At 50.4% G+C, this 17,604-nt stretch overlaps 2 protein-coding genes across 3 annotated transcripts in view; one reads left to right on the top strand and one right to left on the bottom strand.

The window, feature by feature from the left end:
• Cdh23 (cadherin related 23) overlaps window positions 1–17,604 on the bottom strand; it is a 382,497-nt gene that overhangs the window by 35,942 nt on the left and 328,951 nt on the right. The gene's annotated exons all lie outside the window — the stretch shown is intronic.
• Vsir (V-set immunoregulatory receptor) overlaps window positions 7,559–17,604 on the top strand; it is a 25,663-nt gene continuing 15,617 nt past the window's right edge. For both annotated transcript variants that reach the window (XM_021174510.1, XM_021174509.1), the window contains exon 1: window positions 7,559–7,801. In XM_021174510.1, coding sequence (XP_021030169.1) covers window positions 7,720–7,801 — 82 coding nt within the window. In that variant the 5' untranslated portion in view covers window positions 7,559–7,719. The remainder of the gene's footprint in view (window positions 7,802–17,604) is intronic.

Genomic DNA, 17,604 nt, shown 5'->3' on the forward strand with positions numbered 1-17,604 from the left:
TCCTGTGGTCCCTGACTTCTATTTCTCTGTCTTCTGCCTGGGAGGCTGCTCGTGTGGCCACCCTACCTGCGACCCTGGCCGTCTGCCTCCCAGAGTTGGCCAGAAGACAGAAGTGGGGTTGGAGGCAAGTGGGTGACCTCTGTCTACCCCTCTACTCCTCACCACAGCCCTGTCTTGGTTGGGGGTCTCCTGCTGGGGATCCTCCAAACTCTAGCTCTTTCTGGGATCCAACAGTGTCACCTCCCTTGTGATGCCTAATACTGATCTTTGTCTTAGCTGGGTTTCTGTTGCTGCAGTTAAACAACCTGGGGAGGAAAGGGTTTATTTGGCTTACATTTCTCCATCACACTCATGAAGGGAAGTCAGGGCGGAAACTCAAGTGTGGTCATATATTTTTCTGAACATACTTCTTGCCTTTGAAGATACTGGACTTTAAATATATACTGTAGCTATCTTCAAACAAACTAGAAGAGGGCATCAGATCCCATTATGGATGGTTGTGAGCCACCCATGTAGTTGCTGGGAATTAAATTCAGGACCTCTGGAAGAGAAGTCAGTGCTCTTAACCACCAAGCCATCTCTCCAGCCCGAGACTGTACTTTTGGTGGACCTTGCAGCCAAGTTAATAATATGCCTTGAGATCATCTAAGACTACATAGTTAGCCTGCTATCCTCAGCTTAAGTTTGACTTGCCTTGAAGAGAACCACAGAGCCAGTCCTACTATACCTTGTATTTCTCCCATGCAACCTGCTTTTACAACCAAAGCCAATGCATATGTTTAATCTTCAGTTATGGACTCTTCCATGCCCCTGACAGAATAGTATGTGTGTGTGTTATGGTAATCATTTGCTGAAAGCAAGCAGCCATCAGGTTAAAAGCAATTTTAAGTAACAAATATCCCATAAATGTTGGAAGCAACATGTGGATATAAGTTGATAACATCTGTGTGGCTTGGAGTGATATTCTGAGTCTCTTTAATAATGTTTTCCCTCATAAATCTCTATTAAAGAATCTCTCTCTCTCTCTCTCTCTCTCTCTCTCTCTCTCTCTCTCTCTCTGTCTTAGACACACCTTCTCCTTTTATTTATTTTATGTATATGGGTACACTGCCACTCTTCAGACACACCAGAAGAGGGCATCAGATCCCACTACAGATGGCTGTGAGCCACCATGTGGTTGCTGGGAATTGAACTCAGGACCTCTGGAAGTGCAGTCAGTGCTCTTAACCACTGAGCCATCTCTCCAGCCAGAATCTCTCATATTTATGTCACGTTTTCCATGTTCTTCAGAGCAAACTCTTTGTTAGGGAGAGACAGAGAGAAAGACACAGGTCTCTTTGTCTCTGTCTCTCTCTCCCCCACACACATCTACACACAGAAAGGGACACAGAGCAGGTAGTTACAGACAGACAAAACAAACAGACCAACAACCACAACTACAGACAGACAGAAAACACACAGAGAGAAGTGGAAAATTCAAACTTGAGCTCTCTCTTGGTTAACTACTTCAAGAGCAAGATTTTTTTCTCACCCCTCAATTGGATATAGACACATTTGTATACTCTTGTGATGTCTTTAGTGTGTAATCAATGCACTCAGTCAGGAACCCAGAGGCAGGAACTGAAGCAGCGACCCTGGAGGAATGCTGCTTACCGGCTTACACAGCCCAGACCCACCTACCTAGGAATGGTACCACCCACTGTGGGCTGGGTTCTTCCACATCGATCAGTAATCAAGAAAATGCCCCACAGACTTGCCCACAGGCAGTCTGACAGGGGCAATCCCTCAACTGAGGCTGCCTCTTCCCAGAAGATTCTAGCTTGTGTCAAGCTGACAGGAAGCCACCCAGGACAACTGTCAAGGTGAAAGGGTCTGGAATCATGGAGGAGACAAGCTTCTGGCGTGTCTGTGAGAGTTTCTCTACTGGGCTGAGGTGAGAGAGCCCATCCTACTGTGGATCACTCCGGTCCATGAGTTGGGGTCCTGGCTGACTAATAAAGCGAAAGAAAGCTCGCTCTCCCTCTCTCTCTCTCTCTCTCTCTCTCTCTCTCTCTGATTCCAGACTGTGGATATAATATGACCAGCTGCCTTATCTCCTACTGTCTCAACATAATGATAACATCAGCATCATCATCATCATCATCATAATTTAAACACACCCTAAGCCCTTGTTAGGGGTGTGTTTCCAGCTGCCTTAATTTCCCAGTATTCAATCCCGTCCTTGCCGTGAAGGGTTGTGAGTGGTAAGCCAAAATAAACCCTTCCATCCTTATGTTCCTCTTGCCAGACATTCTGTTACACAACAAGGACCATCACTAACATATCCTTCTTCCTTGTGCATCATGATGGCTGCGTCTGCTGCTCTCTAGGTGCTCCGCTAGTCCCCTCTGAAGAGTCCCCCCTTTAAATGTTTGAGTCAAGCCTTTTCTTCATATACCACACTACTCCTGCAGGGATCTCGGCCTTGCTCTGGTTTGAATGTGAAATGTCCCCACAGGTTCATATGTGGAAGGCTTGGTCCTCGGCTGATGGTGACAGACAGAACCTTTGAGAAGTGGGGCCAAGCTGGAAGGAAAGAGTTAACTGGGGGCATGTCCTGGGTGCTTATACCCGGTTCCCAGTCTGCCCCTCTCTGAGCTTCCTGCCCACTCTAAGATGGGGAACCTACAACACACACACCTACCACACACAGCACTCCAAGCACACGGAGCTGTGTCATCGGCCCTAAGAAACTTATTTTAGCCATTACATTTATTGGGGCCTCCCAAGATGGCTCAGCAGATAAGAGCACTTGCTGCCAAGCTATACTGACCTGGGTTCGACCCCTGCCTGGTGTCGACATGATAGAAAAAGAACCAAGTCCTACAAGTTGTCCTCTTACTTCCATGCGTGTGCTATGTATGTGTGTTACTCTTCCACTAAATTAATTAATTGATTAATTAATTAATAATATTAAAATTTTTTTTAAAACCCTAAACTCTTGGACATGTTTCCTGATATCAGTGGTTTGGGTCTTAATTGAAATACATGGTTAGCAATAAACTATTAAAAGTTGGATGATTTTATAAGTTAATTGAACATACAAAGTAGATGCTTTTCCATTTTATCCTTCTTGTGTATTTAGATATCAAAAACAAAGATGCCCGGGGCTCTTAACCACTGAGCCGTTGCTCAAGCCTCCTACACCTTATTTTTTGAGGCATGGCCTCTCATTAAACCTGGTGCTCACCGATTAGAGCAGAGAGCCCAAGGATCCTCTCATCATTTCTTTTTCTTTCTTTCTTCCTTTTTTTTTTTTTTTTTTTTTTTTTTTTTACAGGGTTTCTCTGTGTAGCCCTGGCTGTTCTGGAACTCACTCTGTAGACCAGGCTGGCCTCGAACTCAGAAATCCACCTGCCTCTGCTTCCCAAGTGCTGGGATTAAAGATGTGTACCACCACTGTCCTGTGGATTCTCTCATCTCTACATCCCCCATGCTGGGATTTTAGGCACAGGCCACCATGTCCCACTTCTTATGGGGGCCCAATCAATTTAGCTCCTCACACTTGCCTGGCAAGCACTTCACCAGCTGCGCCATCTGCCCAGCCTTCCCTCGGTCTTAGCTATTCAAAAGTAACGAATGCACTGTGATTAGGGGCTACTATGAAATACTAAGGATGGCTAGGCGAGAGAGAGGATGGGAGCAGGCCATTGCCAAGGATGGCTGGAAAACAGGTGATGTGTTAGAATAGTGGCTCGTGTCCAAATATAGCATGCCAGGACAGAGCAGTTCCATGAGTAAGAGGTTTACTGGGAGAGAGAGGGGCAAGATGGCGGTGGAAAGAGAAGGGGGGAAGAGAGAGAGAGATTAGGGGACCTTTCTTTATGTATGGGTGATGACATGGGTGATGATGTAACACAGGTAAAGGTAGGAGGTGAGCTAAGTGGATTCTGGGAATATGGTGGCTGTTGCCTTGGCAACAAGTCTGTGGGCCATGCCTATGTGATGTCACAGGTTTCGGAGGTCCTGATGCCAACAGCAGGTAGTATAGAAAGTGTAATTGACCAACATGGCTGCAACTTTGTTCTCAGTTCTGCCTGGCCCGGGAGCTAACTGCACATTGATGGAAAGGCTTTTGACTTAAGAAAGTATCACTGCCCCGAGGGGGTGAGAACTCTTAGGATCATAGCTCTGGATGCTAGGGACAGGGGCTTTGAAGACTGTTACCAAAGTGGGCAGTGTGACATTAAAGTTGGCACCTCTTTTCTGGGTGTTTACTGTCTGTGAATAATGGACCTGCCTAGACCTTAATATTCCTTTCAGTGCAGCTCTTCTGGGGCTCAGTTTTATTGCCAGTAGTCCTGTGGACTGAACCCCACTGTTAGACACACACTACTTGGATCTTAGAGTCCCTAAGGAATCTTTAGTGAGGCAGCAAAGATGGGGGAGGGGGCAGCGAGATGGCTCAACTGGTCTAGGTGCGAAACACCAAACCTTACCACCTGACATCAATCCCTGGGACCTACACGGTAGAAGGAGAAAAAACAACTCCCGCTATTGTCTTCTGTCCTCCACCAAGAACCTGCATACATATAGATACACACACAGAGTAAATAAATGAACGGATAAATATGTGTAAATGATGGTAAGCACTTGACGGGGAGAGAGCCCTGTGCTAACATTTCTCACTGGGGTGGAGAAAGATCTCGCACTGAGTCAGGAATAGACAGGACACTAGAACGGCCTTAGCATTCCTTCCAGGCAGGAAACCCCTTCGAAATCTCTCCCACACCCTCCGCAGTTCAGGCAGGTTTTTACATCTCTCTTCATAATGCACAGTGCTATGTGACACTGCAATGACCTTCAGGGAAGGCCAAGGAGCATTTGCCTTCCTCCTCTTCGGCTTAAGCCCCACACTGCCCCAGTCCCTGCAGCCATGGCTAAGGGACATGAACACCAGCTGTAAGGAAAGGTTAGAGTACAGCCTCCTCACGGCCACTGTCCCACACTCCTTGACGATTCTCTGGAAGTGAGCCTGACCATCACTTGAGCTGCTGGGGATGGAGGGTAGGGGGCTTAAACAAGACTGCCCCTCACCCCACAGGTTCTATTCTGCCTCCCCCTCTGATTTCCTTGGCTTCTGAGCTGAGGAGGAAGTTGGACACACACACACACACACACACACACACCCCACACACACACACCCCAGCCTGCCCTGCTTTTTAGGAGGGCTTGAGGTTTGCTGGGCCAGGCCCACAGCTTGGGCAATGCCTGTGTCTTCCTGTGGTGCAACCCAAGGATGTTCAGTGCTGGGGTGTGTGTCAGGGGGAGGAAGGGGCAAGATGGGGGAGGTGCCCCGCTCTTCCCTGAAAGCGCTCTACAGAGAATGGCTGGGGTGGGAAGAGGGCCTAGTTTCTACTTCATCTCTGCTGTCTTGGCTGTTCTCTGGCAAAAGAGAATCTTTGTTCTATCACCAAGAAGGACCCAAAGCTGTCTCACCAGATGAGGTCCCAAGGTCACATTTACACTCAGGGGCCTGACTTATGTTTTGATAGTTTCTGGGGTTCTCATGCCAGGGTATTTGCTAGCTTTAGCCGTACCAAACCCGTGTAAGGTCACCTAATGATAACAGGACAAACTATCCTCCTGAGGTAGTCTTTCTTACCCAGTAGCCAGAGTGGGTGTGCCCCATAGAACCTGTGAGAGGCCACCCATATCATCTACAATGTATAGCTACCAGCCCCCACCCCCTGACCCCAGTCGGATCCCTGACACTGGACTTGGACTGTCCTCTGACCTTTAGCTAGGAACCTCTAGGAGTTCAACATCCTTGTCCTTAGACATAGTCACCCCTCCCCCCATTGGTGACCTCTACCATTCTATCTAGACAGGGCTTACTTTCAAGTCTGTCCCTCAGGTGACAGTGCAGATGACAGCCTTTTCACGTCTGGGAGGCTGTGCGTGGTGGGATAGGCCTATGATCTCAGATACTTGAGAGGCCAGTGATAGAAAGGCCGTGATCAATTCAAGGCACTCCTGGGAAGCTTACTGAGAAGTTAAGAGAAACGAAACAAAGAAAGAAACAAAGGAACAAAGGAGGCTGGTGATGCAGTTTAGTGGCAGTGCATTTGCCTCGCATCCCTGAGGCCCTGGATCCAATGCCCAGCACTGAAACAGAGTGAAGAAGAGAATCACTAGGGAGGGGGTACCCCTCAGCTGGCAGAGTTCTTGCCTAGAATGTCTGAGTCCCCACGTCTGACTCACATAAACACACACACACACACACACGTACACACATGAGCACACACACAGTATACACACACATATGTATATATGTAAAATCTGGGGTTCTTATGCATAGATAAATGTACACACATACACACATGAGCATACACACACTATATCTATAAAATCTTCTAGGGTTCTCATGTATACACACATGTATACATGTACACACATGAGTACACACACAATGTGTGCATACACACACATATATCTTCTGGTGTTCTCATGTGTATATATGTGTAACACACACACACACACATACACACACACACACACACACACACACACACCGGTGGGAGGCCATGGTCCTCAAAACTCAGTAGGTTTGGGAGGGCAGGGGAACTCAGGTAAGGAATTTACTGGTTCCTAGCTCAGATCTGGTCTTGTGGCTGAAGGAAGCACTGACAGGAGGGGTTGGGGAGGGGGCTCCAAGGTCAGGCCAGGAAAGAACAGAGCGGAGCAAGCGCTAAGTGATCGCAAGTACACGGATGAGTGTAGATAGCTACGAGGGCCCAGAGAACAGCATGGGAGTGAGTTTGTAGAGGGGCCATGGTGCATCCCTGCAATCCCAGCATGCATTAGGAGAGGTAGAAGAGTCTTGAGGGCAGCCTGAGCTACAAGGCAGCATCCTGTCTCAGAAAGCTAACCCCTCAAAAACCACAAACAAAACTCCGCCCAAACAAAACAATACAAACTCCACAGAAACAAAACTCCACACAAGTAAGTTGAAAACAAAATACCAGCAAGACAGAATCAAGGGAGACTATGAATAACTGCACAGCTGTGGATAAAGCCCTGGGGGAAAAAGGCTGAGAAGATTCCCCAGGGCACACCAACAGATGCAGGAGCGTGTCCTGAGGTTGGGAAGTTCTGGGCTTGTGCATGCCCTGTGCATGTTTCAGGTGTGTTAGCCGGTGGGCATAACTGTACCAGGTGTATCAGCTGCAGGGCACACAAGCGCAGAATGAGCCAAACTCCCTCCCACTTGCTAAAGTCACCATAGACATCAGATTTCCCTTACTTATCCACCTACCCGCCCACCCATCTACCCTGGGCTGCTGGAGAACAGGGAGCCAAAGTCCTGCCTCCAGACTAGGAGAACCGCAAGGCAAGCTGGGTTAGACTTGGGTCCACACTTTAGTATGCACGGCCCTCACGATCTCTAAAAAGCACCGAGACTTACAGAGGGAAGTGGCTGGTTGGACACTTGCCACTTCTATCTGCAACTCCAGCCCTTCCCCACCCCCACCCCTGGGCTCTGGAGACGCTGTACCGCCCGCCGCCCCTCGGGGGCGCTGCTGGGCGGGGAGCTTGCTCGGCCGCCCGCCTCGCCTTGAGCTCAGCATTCACTCTAGCAAGCGGCTTGTACAGCAGGCTCCCTGGGCTCCTGGAGTCCCGCTTGCTCCAAGCGCACTCCAGCAGTCTCTTTCTGCTCTTGCCCGGCTCGACGGCGACATGGGTGTCCCCACGGTCCCAGAGGCCAGCAGCCCGCGCTGGGGAACCCTGCTCCTCGCTATTTTCCTGGCTGCATCCAGAGGTAAGATCAACAGGCGGTGGGGTGCTAGCGAGAGCTCTAGGGAGTACAGCCCGGTAGTGTAGGAGGCAGGATGGGAGTGCCCTGAATCCCCTCAGCCTGCGGTAACCTTCACCCTACCGCTGCTCCGCTGGGACAGCCCAGCAGGGTGCAGTGGTGTCTCCATCCTTCATCAGGCACATCTTTAATTGCTAACAGCTGCCAAAACAGCAGGCACGGGTGTCCCTTGGGGATTGCCTGCCAGACACTTCCCTGACCCGAGTCCAGAGCAGGGGCCATGAAGAACTTCTGCAAGGCAGGAGATGGGTCAGAGGAGAATCACCCCGTCCTATGGTGGTTGCTGAGTGCATTTTGACACCTGGGGCATCTCCCTGACTTCTGGCAACAGAGTCTAAGAGAACTTAGGGGGTGTGGTGCTGTGACCCTGGTATCCTATCCCCCTTGACACTTGTGTGTAAGTCTTGATGGACACTCCCAAATCTGAGCATGTTTGTCACCTGCTCTGTACTGAAAGTCTAACGACCCGTTTGAGTGATCAGTGGGCTTCTGTCATTTAACCTTATTACAGCCGAGGAGCTGGTTTGGATGAGTAAGAAAGACACGGGGGACACTCCCCTGAGCCCAGCAACCAATCGTGCTAGGGGCTTGGATAACTCCTCGGCAGGGACACAGAAGCCCCACACAGGGAGATGTCACTTCCAAAGTCCAGACTCACAATCTGTACATTGTTCCAGGACACAGCGGCTCCCCAGAGCCCAATCCTTGTTTGTGCGGAGATCTCAAAGAAAAAGGGGAGGTTACCCTGATAGTTGCCCAAACAGTAGACAGGTGGGTCCCCTGTGACGGCCTGCCTGATACTTCCCTGCTCAGAACCTAGGGCACTGGTGGCTTCTGCAAGGCAAGGGAGAGGAAGGGTCCAGGGACAGCGTTAAATCCTAGAGGGAGTCACCATTGTCAGGACAGAGATGGAATGCTCAGCTCCACAGAGGGAGCCAATAGCTGCATTAGAAAAGAAGGAAGAGGGTTAAGGGGTTGAAAGGGAGGAGAGACAGGGAACTAACTCCTTATCAATACTGGGAGGCTGGCCTGGACTTCTGATAAGAAAGAAGGCACCCACACCCTACAGACAGAAGACTGAAGCCCTGGCCTGCCTTTCCTCACGGCAGGAGAGAGCCTGTGGCAGGGATGGGGTGGGGATACAGGCGGGGGATGTTTCGCCCCCAACCCCAAGGCTCCTCAGAGGCATAGCTTCTAAGAATGGAGGACAGCAGCAGGCAGGAAGGCCAGTGAGGCATCTACCTCAGGCTACTATCCTCCTCCCCGGTGACTCCTTTCCTTGCCTCTTCCCTACCTAACTAGAATGGGAAGCTTTCTGGTCAGCAGCCCCAATTTGGGAAACTAAGTCCTAGAGCTTCAGGGCAGAGGGTCAGCAGCTTGCAGAACTTCCAGCAGCAGCAGAGAGGCTCTGGGGGGAGCTGGGCTCCCTCATCCCCCAAGAGATTTTGCAGCCTATTGCATTTTCGGACTCCAGCTGCTTGGTGAGCTGAAGGCTGCCTCCCTTCAGCTCCCAGGGAGGTAATCAGGGATCCAGGAGGCTTTCATGAAAGAAACAAGAGGAAACTTTTAGCCTGGAGCTGCTCTGACCTCAGCACTGGCTATACTTTAAGTCATAACTCATATACTTTAAGTCTTCCTTCTCTTTCCTGTAGCAGACCTGGTCAGGAGGTCTGGGGGCTGAATTCCCCCCCATCAGCATTGGGGCTGGGTTACCTTGAAAAGAATTGTGTTTGGGGCAGGGTGAGACGGGGAGGGGGTATCTGAGGGGACTTCAAACAGTCAGAGCTTAGGAGGCACTTGGAGTACATGGAACACATTCCTTTCCTGGCCTGACAGGGACTGATGGGGGGCGGGGCAGGGGTTACCTTTGGAACCAGGTGCCCCAGACCCCAAGGGGTGCAGAACCTCTTCCCCACAAGTGTCCCTAAGATTTGAGGAAGTTACTACCCTGCCTGTCCTTAGTCTGACCCAGGAGGCCCATTCACATGGGAGCTCTGGTGTCCCAGAGAGGGGCAGCTGTCTTCCCCTTCATGGTAAACAAGCCTGCAAGGCCCTATTGAGTAAACTCCGTGCTGAAAGCCTCTGCTCCGGTAGTGGTCAGCACTTAGGAAATCCTTAAGCCCCACCCAGCAGCCTGAGGGTAGAGCTGGCTGTCTTGGGATGCCCAGGGGCCAGAAACATGAAGGGGGGGGGGGGCGGAGCTGGGAGGCTGCAAGGCAGCTGTGGATCTAGGGAAGAGGAACCAAAGAAAAGCTAAAGGAGTCACCTTGGATCCAGGATACAGGATCGTAGGCCTAAGCAGGAAAAACAGAGGGTTCACAGGGCCCATGTGGTCTATTGGTACTGACAGAGCCTGCCGTATTAAACTTGAGGTCCTAGGTTCAAAGGCAACTATTGCCCAGGCCTTGCCAGAAGTTAGTACTAGGGCTTCTCATACCTATGGATTCTTTTGGAGAGTCTGGTTGGACCTTGGCCTTCCTGGTGTTTAAGCAAGGAGTCTGGTGTATATCTATCTGCACCCCAGCCGCTTCCTCCGCTCCAGAGTAACTGTTTCATGGTTAGACCTGTATTCAAATCTTAGCTGGCTGCCTGTAAGCTGGGCAAGCTTTTCAGCATCCTTGGTCAAGCCTCCATCTGTAATTTAGGGTGGCGTTCTGCCTCCCCTTAGACACAGCTGTGTGGAGTGGTTGGGCAAGACTTCCCAGGGTGCCTGGTCCTTGGGATGCTGGTAGTGTATCATCTCCTGGTTTCTGGGGACTCCATACTAGTGGCTTTCCATCTGAGCTTCTGCTGCCACAGAGCCCCAATAAGTGCCCGGGACTTAGGAGCCATGAGAAATATCACTGGGAATGCATTTTCCAGAGTCCTAGCATCTAAAGGATCCCCAGGCTGGTTCTAGCTACCCTTTTGGACTAGAGTCTGAAATGGCCAGAGGGGTGCCTAGAGGTTTTCCTCCTAAGCCTCCTGTACAATGGACCATCACAGCCAGCCTGGCCTAGGTGTGCTTACTTGTGTGGGGGGGTCACCTACATCCCATCTCCATACTTGGACTGGGATGCTATGCTCCCAACAGGTCATTCAGTAATGAACTTGCTGCTTCTTGCTACTAGCCAAGCCTCCCTGTGGCTTCTGTATAGAGGGTCTCAACTTCCAAGGGGACCCCGGATCACCTACTCCCTCATCATGGGGCTCCAAGCACACACTTCCCCAGCTGAGCAGCGATCAGGCTGATTGGACCCAGTGAAGAGGCTACAGCTAGCTGATGCTCTCCCAGAAGAGGAGGAGGGGGGAGGGGGAGGGGGAGGGGGAGGGTAATTCCCCTCAGTGCATTCTGGGTTCATTTGCTTATCTCCCTTATGTAGTATCTGTTTTTCCTTTAGATCTATACTTTTCTTTAAAGTAAAAAAGTTTTAAAGGAAATTTTAAGTCTGTGTCACAAGTGGAAAACGAGTGTCACTGGCCATAAATAGATCATATAAAAGGGCACTGTTGGCAAGCCAAATAGAGGAATTAAACGTTAGCTGGAAACTTAGCCTGGACAAGGCTCAGCATGTAAAAGCTGTCGCAGTCTCTTATAGAAATGAATGAAGTAAAAATAAAACAGGACATTTTGGAGAGAGTGCCACTAACTAGGACTTTCCTTTTGACATAATCAGAGCCAAGGGAATACTGAAATGGGAACAGCCACCTCTCTTTATGATTCAGTGTTTTCAGTGTTATTTAACGTAAAATCAAAAGCAAAACTACTTGAGTTAGTACAGCTGCCGGGCAAACTGAGCCCTCATTGGCCAGGTCAGCTGTCCATCTGTGGGAGGGAGGCGGAGCCAATCTCTGGTTACCTCTAGTTTCTGGAGAAAGAAACAGGCCTGGGTTTAAATTTTGTCCACAGACTTATTCTCTGTGAGACTCTAGACAGCTGCCTTTTGTGCTTTGATGTCCTAACCCAAACACCTATTTCACGAGCTTGGGAATTAATTAAATAAACAAGCCCGTGTGTGTGTGTGTGTGTGTGTGTGTGTGTGTGTGTGTGTGTGTATGTGTGTATGAGCCCCTTGCATGGAATCAAATCTTAGGAAGTCTCCCTGGCCTGACCCCTGAGGACCTGTTTGAAGTGGCAATGGGGTTGAGTTCTCCTCAGAGAGATCTCGTCTCAGAATCCTCGAGAGGAGCCTTCCCTCCCACCTCCACCCCCCACCCTCCCCACCCCCTCAAGGCCCTGGCCCACTGCCCAGGTCCTCCCCAGGAGGCTTGGTGGCTAGGGGCTCTACTGGATGCCTGCTGGTTTCCCAAGACGCTGGAAGTGTGGCTTCCTCCCATAGAACCCTGCTTCCCCTTCCCACCCTCCTTGGTCTATATGAATGGAAACTTCCTGCTGGGGCAGGGATCAATAAACACATCTGAGATACCCTTTGTCCTCATTAGCCCAGAAGCGTCCACAGAGACCTGCTGGCTTCAGCCTGCACCCTTCACCCTGGGGGCATTTCCTCTGGGTTTTGATTGAACGATGCCTCTGTTTTCCCTCTGTCCCTGACATCGTGTTAAAGGTAGAGCCCAGCTTTTCCCCTTCATGCACCTGGAGAAGATCCTGGGAAACGGGGTCTGTGAGCTGGGACCAGTTCCCATGCCTGGAAGGCTAGAGCCCCATCTCTCTCTCTTTCATTAAGTGTGAGGCCAGTAAAGGCAGACAGTCAAATAATTGTTTACTTGGCAAGCCAGCAGCTGGACAAACCTCAGCTGTCTGAGGGTGGGGCCTTCCTAGCCGGACCAATCAAGCTTGGACCCACCTCCAAAAACTGGTGTGTTGCCTTGGTGACTGTGGGTAAAGCTAGCACGCCTGTCAAGGAAAACAATACTAAAGTCTGTCCGCACCCACGCACACACCCATCCCCTGTATGCCCACAGAGCCTGATGTGTGGTGAGTCTCCAAAACAAGACCAGGGAGGATGCTAAGAGTGCCTTTGAAACTTTCCCCAGAGGTTGTATGCCACCTGTCGCCAGCACCATGAATGGATGATCCCCTCAGAGGGCTCTGAGCTCCACAGCCTGTGCCTTGAGCTAAATATCTGGAATGAAAGAATGTTTTGGTTTGGGTGTGAGGAGCAGGAAAGGATAGTTGTAGCTCTGAGTGTAGGGGGTCAGCTCTGGGGCAACTCCTCCTAAGAGTGGAAAGATGGAACGTTCGCTCCACCCACCTAGGGGAGCAGGGTTGGAGGGACAGCTCTTCCTGTCTGCCCCCTGGCTGAAAGTGTGGGGTGGGGGTAAGGCTCTGGGGGGGCGTGGCCTGTACCAAGTCGCTATTTCTCCAGTCGGTCTTATCTTTAAAATGAAGACGAGGCATAGCATGGCACATCCACCTATTGTCCCAGTCCTGGGGACTCAGAAGCAGAAGGATCACAAGTTCAAGACCAGCCTGGGCTCCAGCCTTCAGTCTTTGCCCTGGGGCACGTCCTCTGTGTTTCAAACCAGCCAGAGTTGCACAGAAAAAGGCTCAAAAGACAAAAACCAGCCAGATCAATCCCTAAGACCCAACAGAAGTATAGTAGTAGTAGTAGTAAAACAAAAATATATGGAATTGGGGATTATACCCACATCAGGATAAAGTGCCCAATGTATCAGAAATGACTCTGAGGGGTCTGGGGAGGTGGCTTGGAGTTAAGAGCATTTGCTGCTTTTCCAGAGGACTTGGGTTTGGTTCCCAGCATCCTCCATGTCAGGTGGCTCACAGCTATCTGTAATTCCAGCTCCAGGAGATCTGACACCTCAGGCCTCTGTGTACATTCATAGACCTGAGAGCGGAGCTCAAGGGCATCAGGACATGGGACTCCCTTAACTGCAGATGCAGAGTAAAGCGGCCCAGAGAAGAGTGGGATCTGCAGAGGTTCATGTAGTTACGGGCCAGCGTAGGAGGCCCCGGGGCCTAGGAATCTTGCTGTCTAGGACAACATCCAGTCTCCAGATCTGGAATTTTCCTAGCTCACAGCTTCCCTCCTGCAGGTGTAGGGCAGTCTTAGTGGCAAGTAGGGCCAGGTGGAAGCAGGAGACCTGTCCCCAAGGGCAGTGCTCTTCACTGGTATATGCTCAGGCCAGGGCTTGGGATACTTTCCTGTCCCATGTAAACTCAGCTACCCTAGAGCCAGGGGCCTTCCTCCCCACCCACTTTCCTGCTCTCCTGGACAATAACCCAGGTGGCCTATGGGATCAGCAGCTGACAATGAGCTACATCCTCCCGCCAAGTAATTATAATTCCAGCCAGCCTGCATGTTGCCCAACAGTGTGTGTGTGTGTGTGTGTGCTCGTGTGTGTGCACAGGCTGTTCTGCATGCCTGTATGCCTGTGCACTGTTTCACATCACCCTGTGCCCTGGAGTGTCCTCCCAGGGTCAGGCTGCTCTGAGTCTCAGACATAAGGGATGCTTCTGGCCCTCCTGTTCTCCGTCAGAACAAACCCTGTGTCTTTTCTGCTTACTCATAGGCCTCTAATCCTAAATTCTGACATTCCAACCCAACCTCAATGATCCGAGGACAGTTTCCCCTTCCCTCTAACTCAGGAAAAATGTATTGGGGAGTGGAAGTGAGTGTGGGCAGTGGGGATGGAACCACGCCCCCTCTCCTACTCTCTCTGAACTCTGCTCTTTCCATGGTCCCTTGACAATGAAAAGGGTCTGGATCCCTTCCCCCTGCTCTGGTGCAGGCCTGAGCTTGAAACACCATTGCTTCTGCTCTGAGGGTTCTCAGCTTGGCACCCCAAACACCAACCCCCAGTTTCAGAAACACTCATGCTACATGTGAGTCCCACCTCATTCCTGCCTTTGTTTCTAAGCATTTTGCCCCTTGTCCTGTCGCCTTTAACCCACTGCAGGCCTGGCCGCTGCTTTACCTGCCCTCCTGACAGCCCCCAGGGTCTGTGGGCTGGGCAAAGGCTGATGGAACTAAATTTGGCTGCAAGAACAGTGATGTCTCTCAGGCAGGAGCCGTTGAACAGAGGAGAGAGGGGACTGGGATAGTTGTCCAATGGCTACGGGGATAGGGCAGAGATATTGCCACTCTTTGTGGGTTGGTTCCTTCTGTGGATGTCTGGGAAGCCCCTTTCCCTAGGTAGCCGTAGGTAGTCTCTGTTAGAGCCATGGGTTAGTGACCATACCTAGTCCATACACCCCGTAAGGGAACCTCTAGGCTGCTGTGGACAAAGCCAGCTACTTGCTGTAAAGAGAAGCTGGGAGCCAAGTTGTTCACATCAAATCCCCACTTAAAAATTATTTGATGTGTCTGGAAGTTTTGCCAGAGTACATGTCTGTGCGCCATATCTGAGGAGGCCAGAAGAGGGCATCGGGGATCCCTTGGAACTGGAGTTAGAGACAGCTAGCTGTGAGCCACACGTGGGTGCTGGGAATTCAACCCAGGTCCTCTGGAAGAACAGCCAGTGCTTTTAAGCATTGCGCTAACTCCCTGAGCCATAAATCTATACCTTTTCAAGTCAGCAACCCCACAAAACAAAGGAAAACACCTACATTAGGGGTCAGATGCAAGGTCTGAAGGCTAGAGGGGCTCTGTGGGCTTCCAGCTTGGCAATGATCCATGCCGGGGTTGAAGCCATACTCCAGTGGTCCCTTGCTGTGGGATGGTGAACCAGCAAGCTGCTTTACTCTGTCTATGGACTTGGTCTCCTCATTTGTGAAACAGGAAGGCTCCAGCCCTACTCTCTCTGGCTGTCACAGGCACCACACACGCCTGGGCATCCCTGCCTCTCAGAGTTTTCTGGGAAGCCTGTTTGTCTTGAGGTTACTATGGTTCAGGCCCTGACTCCAGACCTGCTACAACTTCAGCCAAACCACTTTCCCTTCCTGGGCCTGTCACTGCCTGAAAAGGAGATGGTATCTCACCAACGATGGTCTGAAATCTCTGCTCACCTTGGTAACAGCATTCCAGAAATCTCTCTGTGTAAGCAGAGCTGCCGGCTGGCTCCAGAATGCCTGTCTTCCTTACTTTGTAGGCCTAAGACTCTGCTCCTCCAGGCATTCTTTGGGACCTTCCTACTGTAATTTACACACACACACAAGCCCTCTAGTACTAGAGCATCAGCTCTCTCTAGTCGTTCATATTTTTGTGACAAAGAGTTTGAAGCTAGTATCTGTGTGTTTCTTGAGTTGCAGAGAGAATACTTTAAGGACAGTCATGCGAATGATTCCTGTCCTGGCTGTAACACCCACCGGCCTCCATTGATGTTTTTATTTCTGTCTTCCAATGAGTCTGCGGCTCAGCCTAGTGACTCAGTGTCACTGGACTCCAGCCCTGCCTGCTCCAACTCCAAAAGCCACACCGAGCTGCTGCTCTCTGCATTCAACCAAGCTGTCAGAGCTTTGGGGGTTCCCAGCCTGGCTCCAAGGGTCCTGGGCTCTGAGGGCAGAGAGCATCAGAGGAGGGGGTCCAGGTGTACCTATGGATGGGGCAGTCAAAAGAGTGTACACTCAATACACGTAGACTCTGTGTGTGTGTGTGTGTGTGTGTGTGTGTGTGTGTGTGTGTGAGAGAGAGAGAGAGAGAGAGAGAGACTCTCGCACATGCGCAGTCATGATGTGTATGGAGGTCAGAGGACAACCTCAGTTATCATTGTTAGACTTTTAAAATATGTATATATTTGTGTGTGGGTGCATGTGTGTATGTACAATTCATGGCATGTTGTGGAGGCAAACTTGGAGGAATTGGTTCTCTTCTTTCACCATGTGGATTAAACTCAGGTCTTTAGGCCTGGTGGTAGGTTTCCTGTCTACCTTTTCAGAAAGTGTGATGGTTTGTATATGCTCAGCATAGGGAGAGGCACTATTAGAGGTGTGGCCTTGTTGGAGTAGGTGTGTCACTGTGGGTGTGGGCTTTAAGACCCTCATCCTAGCTGCCTAGAAGCCAGTCTTCTGCTAGCAGCCTTCAGATGAAAATGTAGAATTCTCAGCTCCTCCTGCACCATGCCTGCCTGGATGCTGCCATGCTCCCACCTTGATGATAATAGACTGAACCTCTGAACCTGTAAGCCAGCTCCAATTAAATGTTGTCTACAAGCTGCCTTGGTCATGGTGTCTGTTCACAGCAGTAAGATTGTAACTGAGACAGATAGGGTCTCTCATTCGTTTGGAACTTTGCCAGGTCTATCTAGCTGGCAGTCGAATTCTAGGCACCCACCTGCTTCTCCCTCCCCATTCAGCATCATTGGAGTTACAGACCTGTTCTAACATCTCCAGAATTTTACCTGAGTTCTAAGGGTCCAAACTTGGATCCTCATGGTTTTGAGGCAAATATTTTTCTGGCTGAGCTGTGACTGCCCCCCACCCCGTCCCTGCCCCTCCATTTGTAATCTCTTTATATTCTAAACCTTTTCCTTATCTGTTAGCCCTCCTGTACCCCCTGCAATATCAGTTAAAACCAGAGCAATGCTGAGCTGTGGTGACCAGAGCCCTCAGCATACCCATCTTTCCTCCCCTCCTACCCCGTACTGCCGTGAACATCTTTCTTCTTAGAGAGGAGAAAACAGGCTCACGTGGTTAGTTAGAGGAATGGAGTGTCCAGCTCATATTCCAGTCTCTAAAGAGTGAACTTGGGCTGGAGATATGGCTCAGCTGGTAGAGTGCTTCCCCAGTATACACTGAGTCCTGGGTTTGAGACTCTGTGCCTTTTTTTTTTTTTTTTTTTTTTTTTGGTTTTTCGAGACAGGGTTTCTCTGTATAGCCCTGGCTGTCCTGGAACTCACTTTGTAGACCAGGC

The sequence above is a fragment of the Mus caroli genome, chromosome 10 (genome assembly GCF_900094665.2).
Source record: "Mus caroli chromosome 10, CAROLI_EIJ_v1.1, whole genome shotgun sequence".
NCBI lineage: Eukaryota > Metazoa > Chordata > Mammalia > Rodentia > Muridae > Mus > Mus caroli.